Source organism: Cornus florida, unplaced genomic scaffold (genome assembly GCF_030987335.1).
Source record: "Cornus florida cultivar Cherokee Brave unplaced genomic scaffold, ASM3098733v1 CherokeeBrave_3.0.0_Hap2_Chr05, whole genome shotgun sequence".
Classification (NCBI taxonomy): domain Eukaryota; kingdom Viridiplantae; phylum Streptophyta; class Magnoliopsida; order Cornales; family Cornaceae; genus Cornus; species Cornus florida.
Genome location: NW_026775575.1, coordinates 51621322 through 51648119, shown reverse-complemented (window position 1 = coordinate 51648119; position 26798 = coordinate 51621322). Strand labels below are relative to the sequence as shown.

Sequence of the window (26798 nt, the reverse complement as noted above, 5' to 3'; positions counted from 1 at the left end):
TCCTGCTATCATTGTGGTTTGCAGCTTCGTCTTCTTTTCAGGTTAATTTTCATTTCCCTTGTTGATTCCAAACCATGGATACTTCACCACTCACAACCAAGTAGAAGAATATAGATTCTGAAACAACTCCTTCGGTATCTCCTGTTCTTATTAGACCTTCTCCCCCAAAGATTCCGAACCCTCTTAATACTTCTAATGACTCCACCGTGAGGGAAAATGATTCTTCGCATCAGGCGGAGGAATCTACTTTCAGATTTGAGGAGATATTTACCAAAGAGGAGAGAGATGTGATTTTGTCACCCTGTCCCCTCAAGTTCTATGTAGATTCTGTGATAGAGGAATTTGAGATCCCTGAAGCGGTAAAAATAGACAAATGCCCTTCCGATGCCGATTTCAATTCCGGTGAAGGTGTTAGTGAGAACGAGTTACTCTTATCCGTTGGGTATCTCCATGCCCTTCATTTTTCCCCTTCATCCCTTCTATCACTTAGTTTTCAATAAGTTAGGGACTATTCCTCTTCAAATAAACCCTAATTTTCTTTAAATAGTCTCTGCTCTTCTTGTCCGTCAAAGGTTAGAACGAATTGATTTGAACCTTATTGACTTATTGTTCAGCTATTCCATTTCTAAGCACCAAACTGAGCTTGGACACTATTTCTTTACTTTGTCTCTTCAACAGAGGATATGTACAAACCTTCATACTTCTAAAAAGAAATGGAAGGAGAGGATGATCATTGTTAGGGGGAATTGGTTCGTGCCTCAATCAGAAAAACTCCCTATTCCTCGGAAGTTTGGGATCTTAGGTATAGATGAGCTTTCTCTTTTTCATTCAGAATGCTCTAACTATTTCCCATGTCAAGTTTCACTTTTTCGTCGTATTTATGAATTTCTTAGTGTTTTTTCAACTGGAAAAAGACTTGCTTTTCTTGAGGAACAAGTTTGGAAAAACCCTCCACCTGTAGAGGATCTTCTCTCTTCATCTAACCTCAAGGAGCTTGCATCTAGTGCTTCAGTGGCTGATTTTATGGATTTGTCCCTTCCCTCCTTTGATGATTTTTCTCTAACTGACGAGGAAAAGAAAAGGGCTAAAGCTCTCAAGAAAAAAGCTGCAGAAGAACCTATTGCGGTTATTCGCTCTACTGAACATGAGAAAGTGACTGAGGATGCCCCTTTGAGGAAAAAGGCAAAAAAGAATTATTCTTCAACTGCCAAGGACAAAGGCATTGAATCTAGTAAAGGGAAGAAGAAGACTGAAGAGGTTGAGGCTGAAGAAAAGGTTTGGGCCTATGTTTTGGCTGACACAGGAGATTCTTGGAGGCCAACTTTTTCAAGGGCCGACAAATCGGTTCTTCACTTAGGTGATTCTGTGGTGACGGATCCTTCGGCTACACTGGCAGTTGCTTGAGGGATCTGGCTTGCCAAAAATGAAGAATTAATAGGGAAAATGGGATTGGAGCAGCTTCTGCCTTTTGCCCCTGTGCGAGCTATAGAAGTTTGTCTTGTCTCTTCTCTATTTTCTTCATTACTGTGTCTTTTTATTTATACCTTGATTGTTTTACAAAGTCTGTATTACACAATGGCTTTGTGTGTAACTGCTGAGGCTCAATCTCTCTCCATTCAAAAAATAGAGAATGATCTTGCTGCTGCAGAGAAGAAACTTTCCAATGCAAGTCTGAACTTTAAGATCCGTTATGACACTAAAGACGTCTATAAAAGTAAGCTTGCAACTTCTGAAGCTAGGGTAGAGGAGTTAGAAGCTGAAAATTAACGTTGGAGAGAATCTGTCTCCACTTGTATTATAGTCGGGAAGCAAATGCAGGATTGTTACTCCTCCCTTGTGCACTTATCTAGTGCCAAAGCCTTCAGATTTGGCTTTCTCCAGGGTTCGGGCGATAAGCTAAAGACTCCGGAATTATTTGATAAGGATATGGAGGTATCTTTTCCTTACACCGAGGGCCCCAAGGCTCAAGAGGCGGAGGTACTATTCGCAGAGATGGTAAAAATTCACCAAGTGACTCCTCAAGCTCTTAGCTGATCAGGTACTCCAGCTTAGGCTCCGGGCACAATGTGGTGGCTGCCTTTGCTCCTACTCCTTTTGATCCCAAAAATAAATAAATTTGTTCTTGTAATTTTGTTTAAACAAGTGGATTTTTGTCTTTGAACAATATTTATTTTGTAATATGATCTCTTCATTTTGGAGAACTTCTGTGCTTTTTGGATCTTTTGAACTTTTTTAGGTCCAAAAGTTTGAGCTTCGGCATTTTTCTATGCCTTGTAGGAAATTTTTTCTCTTCATGTCTTCGAATTCTTAAGGTTCGAGGATATTTGTTGTTCCTCGGCACTCTTTTGTGCCTTATAGAAAAATTTTCCTTGAGGCCTTCGGATTTTTTGAAGTCCAAAGATATTTGTTTTTTCTTAGCACTCTATTGTGCCTTAGAGGCCCTTTGGGGCCTTCAGATTTTTTGAAGTTCGAAGATATTTGTTTTTCCTTGGCACTCTTTTGTGCCTTAGAGGAAATTTTGCCCCTTTGGGGCCTTCGAATTTTTTTAAGTCCGAAGATATTTATTTTTCCTCGGCACTCTTTCATGCCTTAAAGGAAATTTTGCCCCTTTAGGGCCTTCGGATTCTTTGTGGTCTGAAGATATTTAAAAAACGTGGCTCAAGAAAAAGGTTCCCCTAATATATGGGTCACAGATTGGGTATTTATTATGCCATTTGAAGGCCTACTTATCAAGGGACACTTTTCTTGGCATTCATTAATTATGGGGTGTGATTATATAAATCACTTCCTTTTCTTATTTATTTTCGATGTGGGACAAAGTATTTGATGGGCCAGCTTTTGTAAGGTTGTCTGCCTTCGGACTCTTAAGGTCCAAAGATTAATTCTCGGCACTTTTTTGTGCCTTAGAGGAAATCTTTTGATACATTCGAACTCTTGAGGTCCGAGGATTGATATTCCTTGGCACTCTTTTGTGCGTTCGAGGAATCTTTTGATACCTTGAACTCCGAGGTTTGATATTCCTCGGCACTCTTTTGTGCCTTGGAAAAATCTTTTGATACCTTCGGACTTTTGAGGTCCGAAGATTTATAAATGGGGGGAGGCCAAGAAAAAGAGTGACCATAACTGCATAGTTCCCCAATGGTTTGGTTTGGGGCCTACGTATTATAGAGACTCTTTCCTTGGCATCTACATGTAGTAAGATGTGGTTATATTAAACACACTCTTTTCTTATTTTTATTCGATGTGGGACAAAACACAGTGGGTGTAATTTCATTGGCCAAGATTTTGGGCCTAAAAAGAGAGGATTATTACAAAGAGTGTCATTTGGCATTAGGGTTTAGGCATAGCATTCGTTGGGTTGCCTTTGATGCCAATGGACCTTCTTTGCAATACGATTGCTTACTTTGGTAAGCCCATAAAATAAGAGAAGTTAAAGTGTCATTTTATCTGATGTGGGATAAAAAAACACCCTTTTTTCTTTTTCTTTTTTTCTTTTTTTTGTTTTGAGAATAAATAGGAGGGGGTGACATTTTCCATTCATAATTTCATCTTTTTATAATACTAGTACTTCTCTCGATTTATGAAGGGAAATGTAACTTCCTTATTTAAAAGGATGACCTGCCATAGCTTATTTTCAAGAAAAATAAACTTTTTATCCCACATTGACAAAACGGTTATGTGGATAGTAGTTTATTTATGCAAGGTAACTGTTTTTCCTAACGTAATGGAAACTATCCGATACACGGGGTCCTTGACCTAAACGTGTATCTGACGCTCTCCATTTTTGTTAGACTCATGCTTTTAGAGACCCTATTTTATGTTATTTTGTACTTGCATACATATGGAAAAGTTGTCATAAATCTTTGTAGCAGATTTTATTATAATGATCATAAATGACCTTATATAACGGAAAACAAAAAGGAATTTAACCTACTAACTCGTACTTAGTGGTATTACCTTTTGAAATGTATTGCATTCCATAGTTGTGCAATTGTTCGGCCGTCTACCTCAGCCAACCTGTAGGCCACTTTTTCTACTACTTCGATGACCCTATAGGGTCCGGTCCAATTGGGTTGTAACTTCTTTACGTATGTCGTTTCTTACTTCAACACCCAATCTCCCACCACAAAACTCCATGGTTTGACCCGCTTATTGTAGCTATTTCTTAGTTGTTACTGATATAAAGTGACTCATATTACCGTGGTGTGATACCCCCTAATTTCGAAACACGGTTTGATTAAGTCCGCGCACAAAGTCAAGGGATATCAGCCAATCAATAATAAGCAAGTACAGAATACAAGAGAAAAAAATAATAAAATAAATAAACAACGCTGAAAGGGAAAACTAAATTAATAATTAAATAACAAAACCTCTGATTATAATAATAATAAATCTCTGGAGTACAACTTGGGAATCCATCCAATGTGGACCCCTAATCAAAATCCCAACTAAAGACGAAACAAAAAAATATCTAACTCATAAATAATAAATGATAGCGAAAACATAGTGGAGGTCCTACATCTATGACACCTGAAGAGTGATGAAGTCTGGCATCTGCTCTGCACGAACTGACTCTATGTCTGGAACTGTCGGGGACCTGAAAAGATAACAACAAAGGTAGGTCAAAACCCACGAACAAGCCCTTTCTACTACATCCCAAACAGAGACCCGATAGACAGTCCATCCTAGTCCGACTCATGCAATAGCTATGTAGGTCAATATACATAAGTATACACACTATAGACTTTCACTGGATTATAAGACAACCTCAATCGGATAGTAGGTCTCATGCAAGCGCATACAAGATGGTCATGAGTACCTCTTCTACCAGGGCACACACATCCCTATAACCAGCTACTCATCTCATCTGGCAGTATACGCCAACCCTAACCATCGATCCCGAGATCTCACGCTCGTATCATGGTACCCAATTATAATATATTTAAGTAACTGTAGCCATATCCTGACAATGACATAATTAAAGGTCATAACCATATCCTGACAATGGTATGATAAAACGTATAGGTCTAGACTTAAAAGCTAGCCCATAAATGTATCAGCAAGCCATATCCTAACAATGGTGCAGCTAGGACCATATCCTGACAGTAGTCCTCCATCATACACTTATATACAAATATGTATAAGTTCATATACAATCACATGCATGATTATAATCATATTAACTTCACTAAACAAATAATAAATAAAAATAAAACTAACATTATAAGCTATTAAAAGTATCATTGCTAACAACTTAAACTGCAAACAAGTACATTTACCGTTACATGAACAATTAACATAATAATATTCTCTACGATAATTGGTAGGACAAGATACACCCTTTTTAATTATTGAATTAATAACTTGCAAATTCAGATAAGTTCCATTATATTATATAGGTATCCTATATAATCACAGCATGTAAAAAAAATGTGCATATAATTTAATGTCACATACTAACACAATAAACAATACCAACATCCCATGTGTTTATGTTGTATAAAATTTCAGCATGTTAAAAATCAATGTCATATGGTAAATAATACACAATTTCAATATACTGCCTTATGCTTATGAGTTACAGTCCGGCCTCATTGATGAATGGAGATAGGAATTGCATTTAGTATAGTAAAATCTACTCAATTTGACCCACTAAAAAAAATAAATAAATAAATAAATAAAACAAAATAAATTTCAGATTGCAACTTAAAATCTTTACAAAATCTGAACATCTTAATTTAACAATGGCGAAAGGACAGCAACAAAGAAAACCACTTAAAACGAAAAGGCAACTTAACATCTTAAAGAAAGATTGCAACTTAACCTCTTAAAGTAAAGATTGCAACTTAACATCTTAATACGAAATAAAATAAAAAAATCAGAAATTACAACATACTCATGTATCTATATATATAGATATATATACACTAATTTATCCCTGTTATAAATCATTCTTGGCACCAATATAATTAAACCCATCTAATATAAATTCCCTAAAGTCATTCTACTAATGGATCAAACCCGGAATCAAAGAGGATGAGTAGAACGAAGACTTGCCTTTGTATGAATTTTAGATTGCAGCTCTTTTCTCCTCTGATTTCCCTTTTTTTTTCTCTCTTCCTCTTTCTCTCTTTCTTTCTCGTTCTTCCTCTTTAGTTCACGCCGCCCTCTGTTCTTTTCTTTCTTTTCAATTTCGTGCTCCCTTTTCCAAAAACCCACTTACAGACTACTTTATATAAACAAATATAATATAACCCAATTCTACTAACCTCACTAATCCTATACCAACTTACATACACCAACCACACAATATTACAACCAAAACCCACTAATCATTAAATCTAATAAAGAAATCTAATAAAGAAAAATTAAAAAAAATAAAATGTTACTAATGATCACAATTCCTGCGCATGTAAACAACCATAAACATGTAAGTATAAAAATAATATAGTTTACATATTTATAATTTACTAACCATATATATATATAATATAATTTACTAACCATATATATATATATATATAACACTTTAATATAGATGTATGTATAATTTTATATATCTATCACCCATCCATTCTACTAACTAAAAAAATAAATAAATAAACAAAATAAAGAAATAACATCAATAAAAAAAATTTACAATTAACTAAACAAACACCTCACAACAATTTAATTAGTCAAGTACATAAAAAAAACATAACAATAATGAAAAAAAATTAATAAACTAATTACCATTTAAATGACAACTAAATAAACACCTCACAACAATTTAATTAGTCAAGTACATAAAAAAAGTAACAATAATGAAATAAAATAAACACTAAAAATAATGAAATAAATCAAATACTAAATAATTAATATATAACTGACAAACAAATGAAATCCTAAAATAAATGCACTACAATTTAAATAGCCACGTAGATAAATAAAATGAAATAAAAATAAATAAATAAAAACCTTGAAATTTAGGGATATTACACATGGCATCTCTCTTCTCTTCTAGGAGATCAAGGTTGTGCTCCAACTGTTGATCATTTCCTCCATCGATCAACATAAAATTGGTATTTTTGACTCCGTTGGAATTATGGCCTTAAACCCGTATGCCATTATGAAGCGACTCTCCCCTGTTGGCCTTCGTGGGGTGGTTCGAGAGGCCTATAATACCATAGAGAGATTCTCATACCACTTGCTCTTAAGCTTCTCTAGCTTCTTCTTCAGGCTGTCAAAGATGGTTCGGTTAGTTATCTCAGCCTATCCATTTCCCTGTGGATAACTTACTGCAGCCAATTTCTGGTGGATTCCATGTTCAATGAAGAATTTCTTAGTATACTTGTTATCCAAGTTCTTGCCGTTATCTATTATAATAACTCTTGGCACTCCGAATCAACATATTATGTTATTCTACACGAAGCTTTTTACTTGATCATGAGTTACGCTTGAGTAAGCCTTGGCCTCTACCCATTTTGTGAAGTAGTCAGTGGCCAGCAACACGTACTCCTTCTGTTCAAGAGCTTTAGGTAGTGGGCCTACTACGTCAATCTCCCATGAGCAAATGGCCATGGATTTGCCATTGCATGCAAATCTTCGGTCGGCTGGTGCTTCATAGGGCCATAGCGTTAACACTTGTCGCATCTCCTAATGTACTCTTTGGCATTCCAGGCCAAGTATGGCCAATAATAACCCCGAGTCAAAATCTTATGAGCAAGGGATCTTCTGCCTGAGTGGTTTCCGCAATCCCCCTCATATACCTGCTTCATCACTTTGAGGGCCTCTGCAGGAGCCAAACACTTCAAGTATAGGCCCGAGAATGATCTTCGGTAAAGATGGTTATTGATGAGGGAGTATTTGGCCACTGTAGACTTCACTCTTCTAGCTTCTGCCTTATGGTTTGGGAAGATTCCATTTTTGAGATAATTCTCCAATTGATCCATCTAGCAAGACTCTCTTGGGACTTCGGGAATCACAATTACTTCTAACCGAGGCTTGAAGCTAGGTTCTTCTAGAGTATCGATTGGCATTATTCGAATCAAGTATTCAGTTGTGGATGAGGTTGCTAAAGCCAATTTGTCTGCTTCGGAGTTTTCTTCTCTTAGTACTTGGTGAAATTCGATTTAATCGAATCCACGGGAAGTAGCTTCTACGGCCTCTTTGTAGGCCTTCATTCTTTCTTCTTTTGGCTGGTATTTCCCTGTCACCTGATTCACTACGAGCTGTGAGTCGCTGAAAACTTTCAGACACTTTACCTGAAGTTGTTTTGTCAACTGAAGTCCAGCTAACAAGGATTCGTAATCGGCTTCGTTATTGGTAGGAGGGAAATCCAGACAGATTGACTATATAAGCATAGTTCCTTTAGGAGTTTTTATGACAACCCCTATCCCCGTGCCAGTCAGGTTTGAGGAGCCATTAACATAAAGTTCCCATTGTGGTTCTGGGGGCTCTGGTTCCTCAAGCTTATCCTCGTATTCGAGGAGAAAATCGTCCACGGCCTGTCCTTTGTTAAGACCTTCGGCTTATAGGCGATGTCAAAGGAGCTAAGTTCAATGGCCTATTTTGTAATTCTTTCGAACATATTTGGTTTAGACAGAATGGCCCGTACTGGATAGTTTGTAAGCACCATGATGCGATGGGACTCGAAATAGTGCCTAAGCTTCCTCTTGGCATATATCAAGGCTAGTATAACCTTTTCTGCTTTGTTGTACCGTGTTTCAGCGTCAATCATTGTCTTGCTTGTGTAGAAGACTGGGTATTGCTTTCCTTCTTCCTCCCTAATTAATGCCACGCTTATAGCTATATTAGAGATTACCAGGTACATGGTGAGAACCTTATCAGGTTTCGGTACAGATAGAATAGGGGGTTGGACATATAGAGCTTCAGCTTTGTGAGAGCCTCTTACTACTGTGGCCCCCAAATGTTCTTATCTTTTGCCCGTATAGAATCGAAAAATGACTTGCACTTTTCTGACAGCTGGGATATGAATTGGCTGAGCGCTGCCATCCTACCTATTAAGACCTGCACATCTCTATGGGTCTTCGGCTCTTGATTCTGCACCAAGGCTTGGGCCTGAGCTGAACTTGTTGCAATTCCCCTTTTATTAACGATATAATCGAGAAACTATCCCGATGATACCGCAAAGGAGCATTTAGAGGGGTTCAGCTTCATTTTGTACCTTCTTAGAGTGTTAATCACCTCCTGAAGATGTTTAGAATGATCTTCCTTCTTCTCATTTTTGACCACTATGTCATTGATGTACGCCTCTACTATTTTTCCCAACATCTAGTCGAAGATTTTATTGACGAAGCGCTGGTAAGTGGCCCCGGCGTTCTTAAGTCTGAAGGGCATAACTTTGTAACAAAAAGTTCCCTTCTCTGTAATGAAGGATGTTTTTTCCTCATCCTCCGAGTTCATGGGGATTTAATTATATCCGGAGTATGCTTCGAGGAATATAAATCGCTCATAGCCCGTAGTAGCATCTACCATTTATTCTATCTTCGGTAGTGAAAAGCTATCCTTGGGACAAGCTTTATTGAGGTTGGTGAAGTCTATACATACCCTCCACTTTCCATTCTTCTTCTGCACCACCACCACATTTGAGAGCCAATGGGGGTAGTGAACCTCTCTAATAAAGCCTGCTTAAAGTAACTTGTCCACCTCTTCGGCAATTATTCGATTTCTTTTGGGGGTGAATCTCCTATGTTTCTTTCTGACTGTTTTGAATTGAGGAACGACTCCGAGGCTGTGGCATGAGATTGAAGAATTGATCTCTAGCATGTCCATGTGGCCCCAAGCGATTACGTTTGCGTTCTTCTGAATGACGTTGATCAGCATTTCCTCTTCCTTGGGTAAGTGTGAAGATCCTACATAAGTAATTTTTTGTAGATCACCTGGGACAACTTCAATAGCTTCAAGTGACTCTTCAGTGGACTTACACGCCTTTGCCTCTGCTAATAAGCATCTGTGAAGATGGCTCTGTAATTGCTATTTAGTAGTGTGTTTGGAGACCACGTTCGACTCGTGCAGTTTGTTACCCTTCTGTGCTTCCTTTAGCGTTACCATGTAGCATTCCTTTGTCGCGGCTTGATCTCCCTATAGGTTGATGACTTCTTTACCTTCTAGAGATAGGCATCGCATCACCTGATGCAGAGTAGACGGAACCCCATTCATTCAGTGAATCCACCCTCTTCCCATGATCAGGTTGTAAGAGGGATGAATTTCTGTCACAACGAAGTTTTCCTTTAGTGTTCTCTTTGTGGCAGTGACTGGTAGATCTATCACCCCCATAGCGTCCACTTTTGTTCCATCAAACCCTAAAAGTGGGCTGGACGTGGTCCTAATGGATGATGGTGGGATCTCCAGTCGTTCAAAAGCTACCTTTGTTATAATGTTGGCGTTGCTGCCAGGGTCCACCGGGACTCTTTTGATAAGACAGTTTGCCACTAGGAGGCTAATGACAAGTGGATCTTCATGAGGGAGTTACACCCTGGCCAAATCTTCATTTCTGAACCTGATCTTGATACTGTCCGAGGAGGTGGAGTTAACAAAGGATAATTTCCTCAATTTGTGGACTACTCTAAGTCTAAAGCGGTAAACCTCTTCTGACTCCTAATCTTTTTCAGACTTTCCATATATAGCGTGGATGACTTTCACTTGTTTGCCCTTGGCCCTCTTAGGATTGACCTCCTTCGGCCTCGGTTGTTCCTTCGGCCCAATGTAGTCTGGTAGGTCTCTTTTGGCTATCATGGATTTCACCTGTCTTTGGAGGGTCCTGCAATCATTAGTAATATGCCTGTAGTCCCTATGATAGGCACAATGTTTACTTTTGTTCCTCTGCTACAGAGGTTGCCGGATTGGCTAGGGGGCCACGAACCTTATCTTATTCTCCTGGAATAATCGAGCCAAGGTTGTTTGGAGAGGGGTTAGCCTTTCCTCAACTCTTTGTTTCTTCTCTGGTGGTTGGATTACTAGCGTCGAGGATTCTTAACCCCTCTGGTTCTTGGAGTCCGAGGCTTTCTCCCAGGGCTTATTCTCTACCGTGATGAGGGTTGAATGCTGAGCTCTATTAGTTATGTTCTCCTCAAGTCAAACGTAAGTCTGCGCCCTAGCATTGAGAGTTTGCACGTCTGGAAGAGAGTACTTGACCTAGGAAGTATGGAACTTAGTCCCTTGAATCATGCCAATCTTAAATGCTTCCACAGCTATTGCAGGATGATAGTCCAGTATTTCCAAAGCCTCCATGTTATACCTAGATAGGAAATCTTGAAGAGGTTCTCCCCTCTTTTGTCTGATACTAAAAAGACTAACGATAGTCTTCTTCTGCTTCTTGTTGCCACAATATTGCGCCAAGAATATGGTGCACAAAGTTTCATAGTTCGGGATTAACCTGTGAGGCCTGTTTTTGAGCCACTTTAGTGTTGCTCCCATCAGACTGGTTGGGAACACCTTGCACATGAATGGATCATTGTGGTTATCCATGGCCATCTTTTGGGAGTAGTGATCGAGGTGCCGGGAAGGATCTCTCATACCATTGAACTGTGTGAAGACGGGCATGGTAAACTTCTTTGGCTTCTCAACATAGTTTATCTCATCCGTAAATGGAGTCTTCATTAGAGAAGCCTTGTGCTCTTTAGCAATCTCCGCTAGCGTCTGAATCCTCAGGAGCCTCTTTTCATCGAAGGCCTCAGGGACTTCGATCGGCAAGACTGGAGGCCTTTGGCTGCAACCTGCTCATCTCGCATGCGCTAATAGAGGTGGTTTTGTGAAGCTCCGGCTTTATTCCTAGTCTTCTACCTTTGCCCACTTTTGTTAGCTTGGGTTTCAACTTCCGACGGTATAATGCAGTTGAGAGGGACTCTTTGGGCTTCGGCCTCTGGAGGCGCAGTATGGTCAAGAGGAACTCCCTGGGCCCCATTAGGCAAGGTGTTGTCTGGTGGTGGTTGGGCTACGATATGCTCCATGGCTGCCTGGAAAGTATCGTTCCGTTGCTGGAGCAACGTAATCTGAGCCGTCCTGGCTTCGTTTGCTTGTTGGAGCATCTCGAATTGTTGAAAGAACTTTTCTCACATCTTTTGCATCAATTTGGGTTGTTGATCAGCTGCAGCACCTCCAGTCGACATCCCGGAACGTAGTCGTATAAAACGAACAAGTAATCACTCGTAGGGGTATATTTCTATACGTTTCCCACAGACGGCACCAAAGTGTAGGTGCAAAAATTCGTTAACTACGATGAGTCGAGGAATAAAAGCAAAACACTCCGTGAAAATAATAAAAGCAATGCACAATAGAGATTAGGAATTTTCAATATATTTCATTATAGGCTCATGCTTCTATTTATACAAGATTTGGTAGTAAAATTATGGTAAGACTCGCCTTCTTGTCCCCTACGATTTATTCACCATTATCCTTCTACATTTTGTTCCATATAAGGCTTTTCTTTTATATAGGGTTTTTTCTTCATATAGATTCTTCCATATGAGGCTCCTTCGATAATGTAATTGGTCTGATCCGAATCATGGATAATATTTATCCAAGCTGTATATTTGATCGAGAATAGATAAAGCTGATCTTATGATGGGCTGATGATAGTTCTTTTGGGCTTCGTTAAACTGGGCTTTGAAAGTCATGTGGCCTAAAAGAAATGAGTTATAATTTATTTGCTAACGTAGTTGATTTTAATTGGTAGGGAGATTTTTCCCTCCACAATTACACAATTCAAATTTGGAAGCTTTGTTGCTAACAACATTTCATTGCAACATATTCATTGATAGATAAATGTATCAAAATTTACCTTTTTCGTTCCTGACACTTACAATTTTATGTCATTTTAAGTAACACTTATCGTTTTAAGTAATGTTCAAATTGACCTATCAAACATACTTAATTGGAATTAAATATTGAATCTGTTCTAAAGTAAATAAGTATTGAATCTATTTAGAATTAAGTACTAAATTGAGTTATTAAATAAATACGTTTGATTCGTTAGTGATATGAAGTAGCATACAAGTCATAATAGATGCGTTTTGATATTTACATTAATGTTTCGTTTGGTTGTAGGAATGGAAAAATAAATGAAAGAGATAGGAAAACGGATGGATGAGGAATTCTTAGGGAAAGGAATGTGTATCTCCTGTTTTCTGTTTGGTTGAATGGAATGGATAGTAGAAATGATGGATGTGGTGATACTTTTATTTTGTTTTGTTGGAAGGAATTGAAAACTCTATTTTTTATTAATCTATCCTCACTATATAAAGTAATAAAAGGTAAGTAGATATCCATTTGAAATTTTTGAAAATGTTAAAATTGAAAATTATTAGGTAATTCATTTTCTCTCTCATCCCCTCCCCCAAAATTGGGCTGATAGAAAAATAAAAAGAAATGAGGGATGATTTATCCCTTCTTGCTTTCTTCCTCTCTTTCCTTCTCTCCAATCAAACTTGAAAATTTTCATCCATCCCTCCTCGATCCTTCCCTCCAACCAATTGTCAAAGTTTGGATAAAAATCCTTATCCAAAAAAAAAAAGAGTTTGGATTAAAATACTTTAAAGCAAATATCAAATCACATTTTTTGTTTTTTTGTTTTTTTTTTTTTTTATCCTTTTTATACCTAAAATTTACCTCTATAATCTTCAATTGTATATACCCAAGGGAGTGTTATTTTTATCCAACAATTTATCATTCACCTATTGCATAATTTAGCATTGTTTTTTTAGTTAAAACATTTTAAACTAAACGTAAGAGAAGTTTGACATGGTTTGATAATTCAATTAAGTATTTAATTTGGAATAAATTAAGTGTTTATCCAATTATCCAATTACGTACATTTCAATATTACCTAATAAAAAAAAATTACTTAAAAGTGAGAGATTTCACTAATCACACTAACACTTGCAAAGTTGCAATTCAAACATGTATAATATATACATATATATATATATATTCAATTTTTAATTAGCACTTGAAATTTAAGCACTATTCAATTCTTAAAATTTAACCAAACACGATAGGGCCTATTTGGTAACACTTTAGTTTCTCTATCAAATTCAAAGATATGTTTACCAGATCATCTGAAGAAGAACAAATGACTAGATATGCTATACAAGTATTTTTCCATCGTATACAATTCTTAATTGGAAGGTTAAAGTTGCAACAGTATAAAATGTCCAACCTTTCACCTCCATCAATATATATATATATATATATATTTATTGATGGAGGTGAAAGGTTGGACATTTCAATTTATTGAAGAAGAAGAGGAGAAAACATGAGACCCAACAGGAAGTTAGGCCCAAACAAAAGCAACAAAAACAACAACAAACAAAACCCAGCCCTGGCCATCCTAAAGCTCAATTTTCCCCAAAAATCAAAACAGAAAAAGGTTGGTCTAGGGTTGAGACCAGAGCATCGTTCGTCTGTAATGTTGAGGAAGGAGGAGGATTCAATGTGAAGGAGGTTGGCAAGTCCCAGTCATGCATAACCCGAGTTGAAGCAGCAGAAGGCTTCCACTTTACCGTCGACAATTTGCCTCTGACTCTGTCCATAATGTAGTTCAGCACCTGATTAGCATTCGATTTCTTCCCTTGTAGTGCCTGAGGTTGCGTTCCCTCCATATGCCATATTCCATATGCCAGACAAAGCTTACACATCCGAATTAAACAGTTCTTTCAGTGATCCTTCCAATGGTGAGAGGACCAAGCAATGAGATCATTCCAAGTTCCAACTAGAGGGCATGGTGTGAAACCCACTCTTGAATTGAAAAAACTTCCAAATGGGCCTGGAGAATTCACACCCAAAAAAGAGGCGGGAATGTGATTCCTCAGTGGATAGACATAAGGAGCAGAGGATGAGTGCCTTGCATCTGGAGTCTCATTTATTGCGAGCCAGAGGATGAAGTTATAACTAGGTATACAAAGGCCAAAACCAAGCTATGTGAGACCATGTCACTGGATCACGGGAGGTGATAGAGTTTTTAGAGTATGAGCTAATGAGAAAGTTCTGTTTGGGGAGCGCTTCCATGAAACAAAATTTGTTTTGCCGATATGGTGAGAAAAGAAAGATAAAAGAAAACTAACTGACACGGTAAAATAAATCTCTCATTTCACAATGTTGTCAGTTGAAACAATCCAATGCTTCTTGCACAATTCAAACTTAGAAGCTCAAGATAGCAACACATTCATTGACAGAAAGAATTGTATTAAAATCCACATTTGTCAAGAGAGAGAGAGTGATAGTACAACAATTTAAGACAAAATCGTACCTGGGCATGCTGAAATGGATGAAAAAAGAAGAAAAAAGGGTCTACTTCATTACTTTTCTAAGAATAGTGTTTCATAAATGAGAGAAGTAAAACATAGAAAGCAGATTAACAATGCTTTGGGTTGATGGTTTATTGAAAAACCAAATTAAAAATGACTCAATTTCAGAGAACAATGCCAGTTATTTGAAAATTGAAAATTGTTTTCAGATAATTAAACCAAACAAGTGCTTACCTGGTACATCACTACGAAATCCCCCAGTAAAGAAGCAACAAGAAGTGCTTAACTTTCTTTCCAATGAAACTCTGCTCCAATAGTTTGATTTTTTCCCTCCTTCACATGCCATTTATGCATTTTATCATGCAAAACATATTAAACCTACTTGATCCATGACACACCATATAATTTTATTCTGATAAGTATACCTCAAGAAATAATTAATTTTTGACACTTCTAAAAATTACTATAACACCTAGAGAACCAGAATCACTTACACCACCAAACAAAACCTATTGCCATTAGCATCAACGGGATTCCTACTGCTAACGACATCCTCACCATTTGATGGCCACACACGTGTCTTCCCTATTGCCTTCATTACCATTGTTTTGTGGCGCCAAAACACTTGTATCCATAAACGAACATCATAATCTCAACTAATTTATTAAGTAAAATAAGATGCTCCCAAGAAAATAAAATATCACAAATAAGCCAGCAAACCTTTTCCATGTTACTGAAAGTCCTAGAATAAGTAAAATTGGTCTTGAATGAAGCATAGGAAGACAAAATATAGTCCTTGAAATTTCTCTGATTAACCCTCAATTAGCCATTTCTCTGTCAACCCTCACATCTTAAAAGGTACAGCTAATTCAACAAGACAGAAAACACCTGCAAACACAACTCAAAAGGACAATTTTAGAGCACAAGAAAATCATTCAAGAGAAAACCTAGCTAATAACACAATATGCAATCCCAAGATACATTCAGAGGTTCATACGGAAAACATTCCAAATATTAATTCCTAAAGGGCACTTCAAATAACCATGTAAAGCAAGTGACACAAAAATACAAGCAACCGAATACAAAACGAAATCATCAGAAGTCTTCAACATCAATAACCCAACAAAAACCATATCCCAAGAACCGCATTAAAATGCCAAAGTTTCTAATTACCTGCATTCAGAACTGCACAATCTGAAGTAAAAACAAAAGCATTGACACAGGCATATAGAAAGACTATGATGGTAAAGGGAAAATCTAATATAGCATTGCCAAAATAAATTCAGAGGTTAATATGGTAAAATTTTCCAAACATCAGTTCCTAGAAACTGCTTCAAAAGACTATTATATATACTAATGCAAACAACCTAATGCCATATTATCCCAAGACTCATAAAAATATAGTACTTCAATCACAAAAACCCAAATCCCAAAACCCACACTATAGTGCCCCTTAATTACCTACATTCATACACAAAATCGACATTACAGTGCCATTGAATTAACCTGCATTCAGACTCTGCCCATTCTTCAATGAAACAAAATGCACTAATGCAAGAATATAGAAAGATTGCGATGTTAATGAAGAAGGCAAAATCTAATATATAATACGCAATCAGCCCTTTACAAAACGGGTTCAAAAATTAATATGGTTCAAGAAACTGCTTCACAAGACTAGAACAGTACTAATACAGAGTTGCAAAACATTACCATATCATCCCAAGATTTACAAAAGTAGCTTCAATCTGACCCTTTACAAAACGGATTCAACTATTAACAAGACTAGAACAGTACTAATCCAAAGTTGCAAAACATTTTGATACCGTTTGATCCTAAGATTCACAAAAACCCTAATACCATATTATCCCAACATTCACAAAAGTAGCTTCAATTACAAGAACCCAAATACCATATCATTTCTAGATTCACAAAAGCAGCTTCAATCCCAAAAACCCAGATTAGAGTGCCCATTTTTTCTAATTACCTGCATTCAAATACCGCCCGATTTCGAACGAAACAAACGCATCGACCCAAGCATACAGTATTTGATCGTCACTCAGCCAATTAGCATCCCAATCGCTCAACGTAACGCTCTTCGGCTTCTGAAAATTCATCCCAAGAACATCTCCCGCCAACCTCACCAAACCCGCATGGTAAAGCTCAGCATCATTCAGCCTCCCCGCCGCCAAGCCGCGAAGATCGACCCAGTTGGACACGTGCAACCCATAATCGTCGAACAGCTTCTGTGCGTCATTTTCGATCCCAACGCCGACGAATGTGAAATCGACGTCTGAGAGGAAGTCAGCGAGGGATTGGGGGATTTCCTGGGCCATCAAATTTTGAAGATGAGGCAGTTGCGGCCGACGCAGAGTTGGAGTGTGGCGACGGGGGTTTGGATGTTGGGATCGGGACGCCACTCGGCGTCGAGGCCGACTACGAGATTGCGGAGGCGATGGTGGTGGAGGCGCTTGATGTCGGAGATCCAAGTGTCGACGATGCAGGGAGTGTGGGTGACTAGGGTTTTGATGGAGTCATTGATGAAGGTCACGTCGTAGAGGGTGTAGGAATAGTAAGTTAACCCGAAGTTTCGAATGCTGATGCTCATGGCGAAAGAGCAGGGAGGGTTTTGAAACTGGCAATGTGGTGTGTTTTGTGTTGTACTACTATTTAGAGAAACTGTAGCGTGATTCGTGATACAGCAATTGACACTTGTGAGTTAACTGGCAGTATAGGAACGAAATTTGACACGTGTATATGAAAACATATTTTAGGGTAATATCATAAAAACCCCTCTAGTTTTAATTATTGCATATTTTAGGGTAATATCATAAAAACCCCACTAGTTTTAATTTATTGCATAAAACTTCCTGTAACAAGTATTTTGATTATTGCAACTCTGCCCCCTCACTCTGAAAAATTATTTTATGGGACGAAATTGCCCCTCCCAACCATTTCAAGGTTTTTTTAAAAATAATAATAATAATAATTGAAACAAAGTCACTTTAAACTATACATATAATTTTTTTTATATATATATAAAATAAAAAAAAAAACATTTAAATGCAATTAGCTAGACAAAAATGCATTTGAAGATTTTCTTTTTCTTTTTCCTTAATAATTGAAACAAGGTTACTTTAAACTTTTTTTTTTAATGAAATTTGAAACAAGGTCACTTTAAAGTATATGCATAAATATATTTTTTATATATAGGAAAAGAAAAACCTTCAAATGCAATTAGTTAGTACATAAATGCATTTGAAGGTTTTTTTTTCCCTTTTTTTTCTTAATAATTGAAATAGGGTCACTTTAAATTATTTGCATACATAATTTTTTGTTTTTTTTTTATTTATAAATTCCCAAAGGGTGTTCTTAGGAATTAAAGGTTCTTAGAAACTTGTGTGAGTTTCTAAGCAGGGCCCGCCCTAGCCTAAGGCGACCGAGGATGCCTAGGGCCTCAAAATTTAATTTTTGGATCAAATGTAGCCCCGGATGTTATTACTTCCTTTGGATAATAATTATGCATCAATCGAAGTTGTATGGAATGAGATATGGCCAAAACAGTGCCTATTGATCTGGATAAATCTTGGACTATGAATTTTCAATCTTGGACCTCCTTTGAAGCCATTTTCAATGGTTGATTATTCCATATTATAAAGTACCAAGTCTTCACTCCTAAAGAGTATAGGAAACTCTAGGTTTGGTCTGAACCATGATTTTTTTAAGGAGACTAGTACATGTTCCCATAGACGGTGCAAACCGTTAATGCAAAAATAGCATGGTTTGGAGTCGGGGGCTATTCATACAAGACAAGAACAGTGACGATTGGCATGGTGCCGACCTGGTATACTCCGACGATAAAGTTAATATTTGAGCCATTGTAAGTGAAAGAAAAACTTGGTATTTAATTTTTGGTGTACATTTTTAGGTTAACCAATGACTCCATTTACAAGCATTAATGGTGGCAGAGTTTTAACATAAAACTAATTCCATTTCTTTGCCATCACGAATTTTATGCATACCTTTTAGGTTTCTATGTAACTTCGACTTCCTAGTCGGTCAAATATTCCATATCAATAGCAATCCCAATTATGCGAGGAAAACACCACATAATAACAAAAAAAATTAAATGAATACAACATGTTCCTAGCCTAAAGATCTGTAATAATGAGGATTTTAAATAGAAGTTCATTCATGCTCCAGACAAGAAACCATGCAACTTAATAACGAAATTGTTGGGAGAATTCAAAAAGACTAATTCTAGCAACCTGAATCTCTCACAATTAAATCAGTAAAAATATATTCTCCCTCTATGTGTAAATCTGTTAGGAAGCAATTACATAGAGCACAATAATCTGAAAAATATAATCAACATCACACACACAATTGACACAATCAATTTTAACGCAGAAAAAACTCCCCGATGTGGGAAGCAAAACACCACGGGACCGTAGTCACTAAATCTCCACTATCAACAAAATAATGGGTGTACAAAAGTTCTCTCTAGTTAGAACTAGAGGTAATCAATCTCAAGAAATAATCTTTCTCAGCAACAAATATCTTTTAATCAAAGATTAAGGAAAGATCTCACCAAAACTGAGATACTATTCACAGACCCAAAAATTGTTTCAGAATGCTCAAAATACAATCTCTACTGTTCAAAATGTAGAGCCTTGTATTGCGAACCCACTTACCAAATTTCAGCTTAATCCGACAACAAACGTTTGCTAATCGGAGCCCTTAATGAAATCTGGTCGCTCTTGGAATATTCTGATTTTAGGGATTCTCTCTCTATTTCGGCAGTTGCAAAAGACGTTGCTGCTTCTATTTTTTCAATACACAAACATACATATATATATTTTTATGTATGTGTGGGCTTTAAACCCACATAGGCTTCACTTGGGCCTCCTTAAATTAGAAAGGAACCCAGCCCAACAAATCTCCACCTTCCCGACTAAGTGGGAGGATTCGCCATCCCGACGATCAAGCAGCAAATCTCAAGCTTCTCCCTTGCCAGAGCCTTCGTTAACATGTCTGAGCTATTGCGATCTGTATGAATCTTTTCAAGTTTCAACAACTTGTCATTCAAAGTGTCTCTGATCCAATGGTACTTCACATCAATATGCTTCGATCTGGTATGAAAAGTAGAATTCTTAGCCAAGGTGAATAGCACTCTGATTATCATAAAACAAGGCATATTTTTGTTGCTTAAAACCAAGCTCTCTCAAAAACTTTTTCATCCATAGCAACTCTTTACAAGCTTCTGTTGCTGCAATAAACTCTATCTTTGTTGTAGAAAGTGCAATACATTTTTGCAATCTTGACTGCCAAGAAACAACCCCACCTGAAAAAGTGATCAAATATCCGGAAGTAGACTTGCGGGTATCCACATCTCCCGCCATATCTGCATCTGTATAGCCAACTAGCACTGGTTTGCCAATTCCTGAGTCTGAACTGGGAAGTGCCTCGAAGATACCTCATAATCCACTTTACCGCATTCCAATGCTCTCTTCCTAAATTTAAAAGAAACCGGTTAACAACATCAACTATACGTGTGGGCTATGTCTGGCCTTGTACAAACCATTGCATCCATCAAGCTTCTTACTACTAAGGCATATGGAACTCTTTCGATACCTTCTTTCTCTTTATCTGTGGAAGGGTTTTGCTTGGTGTTTAACTTAAAGTGAGTAGCAAGAAGAGAGCTAAACACTTTAGCATTATTCATTTTGAACCTTTCAAGCACCTTTCCAATGTATTGCTCTTGTGACATAAACAGCTTCTTCTTTTTTCTGTCTCTACAAATACGAATACCAAGAATTTGTTTTGTTAGCCCCAAGTTCTTCATAGCAAAGGATTAACTTAGCTGCCTTTTCAATTTGTCAATTCTTGAAAGATTCCTGCCAACAATCAATATGTCATCAACATATAGCAATAAAAAACCAAAATCATCATTAGAGAATTTCTGCACAAATACACAATGGTCAGAAGTAGTCTTCATGTAGCCTTGCTCCCTCATAATTGACTCAAACTTCTTATACCACTGTCTAGGTGCTTGCTTCAAACCATAAAGACTTTTCTTTAGCTGACACACATAATCCTCTTTTCTTTTCACCCTAAAACCCTCTGGCTGCTCCATATAAATCACTTCGTCCAAGTCAGCATGAAGGAAGGAAGTTTTCACATCCATTTGCTCAGTCTTTGAGTCTAGGCTAGCTGCTAAGCCAAAAACCACATGTATAGAAGACATTTTCACAACTAGGCAAAAATCTCATCAAAATCAAATCATTTTCTCAGACTGAATTCTTTAACAACTAGTCTAGCTTTGTACCATGGCCAAGAAGTGTGTTCTTCTTGTTTCACCCTGTAAATCCATCTGTTCTTCAAAGCTTTTTTTCCTTTAGGCAACTTCACCAGCTGAAAGGTGTGATTGTTATGTAATGACTGCATCTCATCTTGCATTGCATCAAACCACTCTGTCTTATGTTCATCTTCTATGGCTTCTACATAACACTTAGGTTATCCCCCATTAATCAGTAACACATATTCATTTGTAGAATACAGAGTGGAAGGGTGTCGGTCTCTAATAGACTTCCTGAGTGAAACATCTGGTGGTGTCTCTGGTACTGGCAACTGATCAATCTCAATCTATAAAGGAGCATCACTATCACCTGGATTCTACTGGTCATCTTGAGCATCATGTTTAACATGTACTGGAACATTTATTAAAGAAATTGGATCCAAGTCAATCAAACCATCATCGTGCTGAGGCACTACTTTCTCTGTTTTCTCAATATCTTGTATGATTTGATCTTCCATAAACACAACATCTCTACTTTTAACTATTTTCTTGTTAATTAGATCATATAACCTATAGCCAAACTCATCTAGGCCATAGCCTAGAAAGATGCATTGTCGGGTCTTCACATCAAGCTTAGACCTCTCATCTTTGGGAATATGCACAAAAGCCTTACACCCAAAGACACACAAATGATCATAAGAAACATCCTTGCTAGTCCAAACTCTGTCAGGTACATCAAATTAAAGAGAAGTACATGGTGTGTGATGAGCGCTGAAAAGTGTGCATTTAAACCCTTTAAGCTTAGGTATTCTAGGACCTTTATCTATCATATTTTTCCACCTTAAATTAATTTCATGTTATTTTCATTTTCAGGTACTTATCCCCTAAATAAGCTAACTCAGCCAAATAAGAGCAGAAATGAAGCAATTCTGGGATGAATAAAAAAAAAGGAGCAAAGTAAAGCAAAAGGAAGCTCAAAGGTGGAATTTCAGCATCTTTGATCGATCCAACATCAGTCTTCGATCGATCGAATCTATCTCAGCACTTCAAGATAGATCCAAGCCATGATGTCATTTTCAGAGATCCCAAAAGTTCGATCGATCCAACATCATTCTTCGATCGATCGAACCTTCTTGTCCTTATCCAGATGCCAGATCTTATTCAGCTGTACCGCCCTACCAACCGCTTTTGTCCTTTTCCCAAAGATATCTTCAAAATATCTCAGATTTGTTTTTATCCCAAAAGGCACCGACATTGAGGATCGATCCAGCCTAAGTTCGATAGAGTTAGCCCTAAGCATGTTTTCTACATCTTAATTTATGTATTTTTAAGGGGATTTGTATTGTGATACTTGTTTTGACATATTTATATATATATATCTTGTTTAGTCAATGATTTGTATGGTTTAATGCTTCCAATTGATCATTTCATTCTATCCATATGTCTATGTATGTTAGAATAAATGTTCATGTGTTTGCCTCTATTTCTTGTATTGTTGATGCATGTCTATATGTATTAATGCTATAGATCTAGAGATTGTCAAGACATAGTACTTAATGGAATGTCCTTATGGTTAATTTGATGGTTCATGCTTATTTCTTGATGGATTGTGCCTCTCCCTTAGTTTAATTAGCTTAATTTCATGTCATTAGCTTAGTTGTAGTGTAGTGGTAGCTAGATGTTAAATGGGAGGACAATCCATGCTTGTTGTTTGATGTTCCATACTCATGAAAGCAAGTGGCATATTTCTCTAATTTTGTGTTGTGTTTGGTTGTGAGCTTAAAGAAAGGATTAATGACTTAATTTGATATGTTGTGCTATCCACTATGTTGCTTAGACAATATATGCTTAATTTGTCATCCATGCTTGTTGAAACAACCACACACACACACCATTGTCACAATACATGCCTTTCCCCTCATTAATCATTCATTAAAGGTGTAAAGGAGTTGTGCTTAGTGGTGATCTCTAAATCCCAAGATCTCTCTCTCTCATTTTACCTCTATTGCATTATTGTTTAATTTAAAGTGCATCTTAGCTAATTCAACTACCAACCAATTTTTTGATTACTCGACCTACTAATCCTAATTTTGATTCCACAACCTCTTGCAACCCTCACAATCCCTTGGGATGATCCCTACTCACCCTAACTATATTTTTAGTGAAAGGTAGTAGTGGCAAATTATAAATGTAAAACTTGGCCCTCGCCTTAATGCACACTCTTAAGCTTATGGTAGGATGACGACCCGACCACCAGTGTGATATTAAGAGCATGTACAACTCTACTCAAAGCTTTACCCTAAAAGGATCCCAGCAATTGTGCCTGTGACAGCAAGCATTGCACTTTCTCAATTAGTGTCATGTTCATCCTCTCAGCTAAACCATTTAACTGAGCAGTCTTGGGAGGCGCCTTTTGATGTCGAATACCCTATTGTCTGCAATAGTCATTAAAAGGACCTATGTGCTCTCCCCTATTATCTATTCCGATGCACTTCGGTTTATTTCCATTCTGCATCTCAACTAAAGCCTGAAACTATTTAAACACATCTAACACTCGATCTTTTCTTCTCAAGGTATGCACCCACAATTTCCTTAAATGATCATCTATGAAGGTTATAAAATAATGAGAACTACCGAATGACATCGTCTTCATAAGGCCACAGACATCTGAATGTATCAAGTCAAGTATACCTGGCTTTCTTGAAGGAGGGAAACTCTTGAAAGAAACTCTATTCTGCTTCCCTGCCGAATAATGAGTACACTTTTTCAAAGATGCACTCTTAATTCCTGATATAAAATTCTTTTTAGCCAATATTGTCAAACTTTTCTCACTCATGTGAGTAAGCCTCTTGTGCCACAACTCAACTTAGTGCTCATCCTCCATTGCATTAATAATGCCTTTGGAGATTCTTGCCTGCAATACGTACAAACTAGAAAACTTCTTGCCTCGAGCAACTATCATAGTACCCCTGGTGAACTTGCACTGGCCATCACTAAAGGAGCTGTAATAACCCTCATCATCAAGTTTACCTGCAAAAATCAAGTTCAAGTAGATTTCAAGAATATGCCTTACATCTTTAAGGACTAATCTCATGTCATTATTCATTTATAAGCATACATCTCCAATACCAATGATTTTAGCGAGGCCATCATTTCCCATCTTTACTATCCCAAAGTCACTAGGTGTATAGGATGTAAAAGCATCCTCTCGAGATGTAGCATGAATAGAGGTGCCACTATCAATAACCCAGTTGGTCTCATGGCATGCAATATTAATAGTATCATCATTATAAACAATGAGGAAGTCTTTAGAAGTAGTGGTGGCAACTTAATCATCATCATTCTTTTCTCATTCCTTTTGCCTTTGTTCTATCTCTTCAACTTTCTGCAATATTTCTTGATATGCCCCTTCATGCCACAATGATATCACTCAATATTAGCAAACTTATTCGACTTGCTTCTGCCTTTATCTTTATTCTTCTGACCTTGGCACTTACTTCTCCCCCTATTTTCTGTAACCAAACCTTATACTGTGAACCCGATCCCTGTGATTTTCTTCTCATCTCTTCATTCAAAATACTACTCTTAGCCATATCCATATTAATTAAACCATCCATAGCTAAATTAGATAATGACATTTTGAAGGTCTCCCATGAGTCCGGCAATGTGCCAAATAGACATAACCCCTGTACCTTAGCATCAAACTTAATACTCATTCCAACCAGCTAATTAATTATTCCTCTAAAAATGTTCAAGTGATCTATTATTGGACCCATCTTGGTATCTCAAAGTCATCAAGTGTTTTATCAAAAACATTTTGTTATTTCCAGTCTTCTGGGCATACAACAGCTCAAGCTTATTCCAAAGTGTGCGTGCATGTGTCTCTTCAACAATATGGTTCCAAACATTATCATCAACCCATTATCTAATATATCCATACACTTGCCAATGTAGTAATGTCCATTTTTCATCAGATTTATTATCAGCCTCCACACTAGCAAACACTAGTAAATGAAATTGCTTCATATAGAGAAGGTCTTCCATTTTTCCTTTCCAAGTATGGTAATTTGAACCATTCAAAGTGACCATTCTACTTAAATTAGCTTCCATTATTTAACACAAGAAATTCAGCAATAATAATAATTAGGCTCTGATACCACTTGTTGGGAGAATTAAAAAAGATTGATTCTAACAACCTGAATATCTCAATTAAATCAGCAAAAATATATTCTCCCTCTATGTGTAATTTTATTAGGAAGTAATTAAATAAAGCACAATAATCTAAAAAATATAATCAATATCACACACACAATTGACACAATCAATTTTAGCGTGGAAAAAACTCCCCGATGTGGGAAGTAAAAAATCACGGGACCATAGTCACTAAATTTGCACTATCAACAAAATAATGGGTCTACAAGAGTTCTCTCTAGTTAGAACTAGAGGTAATCAATATCAAGAAATAATCTTTCTTGGCAACAAATATCTTTTAATCAAAGATTAGGGAGAGATCTCACCAAAATAGAGGTACTATTCACAAACCCAAAAACTGTTCCAGAATGCTTGAAATCCAATATCTACTGTTCAGAATTGAGAGCCTTGTATTGTGAACCCAACTGCCAAATTTCAGCTCGATCAGACCACAAACGCCTGTTGATCGGAGCCCTTGATAAAATCTGGTCGCTCTTGGTATATTCTGATTTTAGGGAATTTCTCTCTCTGTTTCGACTGCTGTAAAAGACGCCACAGCTTCTATTTCTTCAATACACAAACATACATATATATATTTGTGTGTATGTGTGGGCTTTAAACCCACATGGGCTTCACTTGGGCCTCCTTAAATTAGGAGGGAACGCAGCCCAACAAATCTCCCCCTTCACGACTAAGTGGAAGGATTAGCCATTCCGGCGATCAAGCGGCAAATCTCAAGCTTCTCCCTTCCCAGAGCCTTCGTTAACATGTCTGAGCCATTGCGATCTGTATAAATCTTTTCAAGTTCCAACAACTTGTCATTCAAAGCGTCTATGATCCAATGGTATTTCACATCAATATGCTTCAATCTGGCATGAAAAGTAGAATTCTTAGCAAGGTGAATAGCACTCAGATTATCATAAAACAAGACATATTTTTGTTGCTTAAAACCAAGCTCTCTTAAAAACTTTTTCATCTATAGCAACTCTTTATAAGCTTCTGTTACTGCAATAAACTCTGCCTCTGTTGTAGAAAGTGCAATACATTTTTGCAATCTCGACTGCCAA

General features: G+C 37.3%; 1 protein-coding gene across 1 annotated transcript; it reads right to left on the bottom strand.

Moving 5' to 3' along the window:
* Nucleotides 1-15952: 15952 nt before the first annotated feature.
* LOC132306452 (3'-5' exonuclease-like) lies at nucleotides 15953-17930 on the bottom strand. Its single transcript, XM_059803834.1, has 2 exons — nucleotides 17230-17930; nucleotides 15953-16133 (listed from the first exon to the last, which is right to left on the bottom strand). Exons 1-2 carry the CDS (start codon nucleotides 17576-17578, stop codon nucleotides 16090-16092), a joined length of 393 nt encoding a protein of 130 aa, XP_059659817.1. The 5' UTR covers nucleotides 17579-17930; the 3' UTR covers nucleotides 15953-16089.
* Nucleotides 17931-26798: the final 8868 nt, after the last annotated feature.

What these genes read in the sequence shown, in the direction of transcription:
- LOC132306452 (XM_059803834.1), bottom strand. Translation starts at nt 17,578, where the DNA reads ATGGCCCAGGAAATCCCCCAATCCCTCGCTGACTTCCTCTCAGACGTC. An exon ending in CGGGCGGTATTTGAATGCAG is followed by an intron (nt 16,134 to 17,229) that starts GTAATTAGAAAA and finishes TTGTGTTTGCAG; the next exon opens with GTGTTTTCTGTCTTGTTGAA.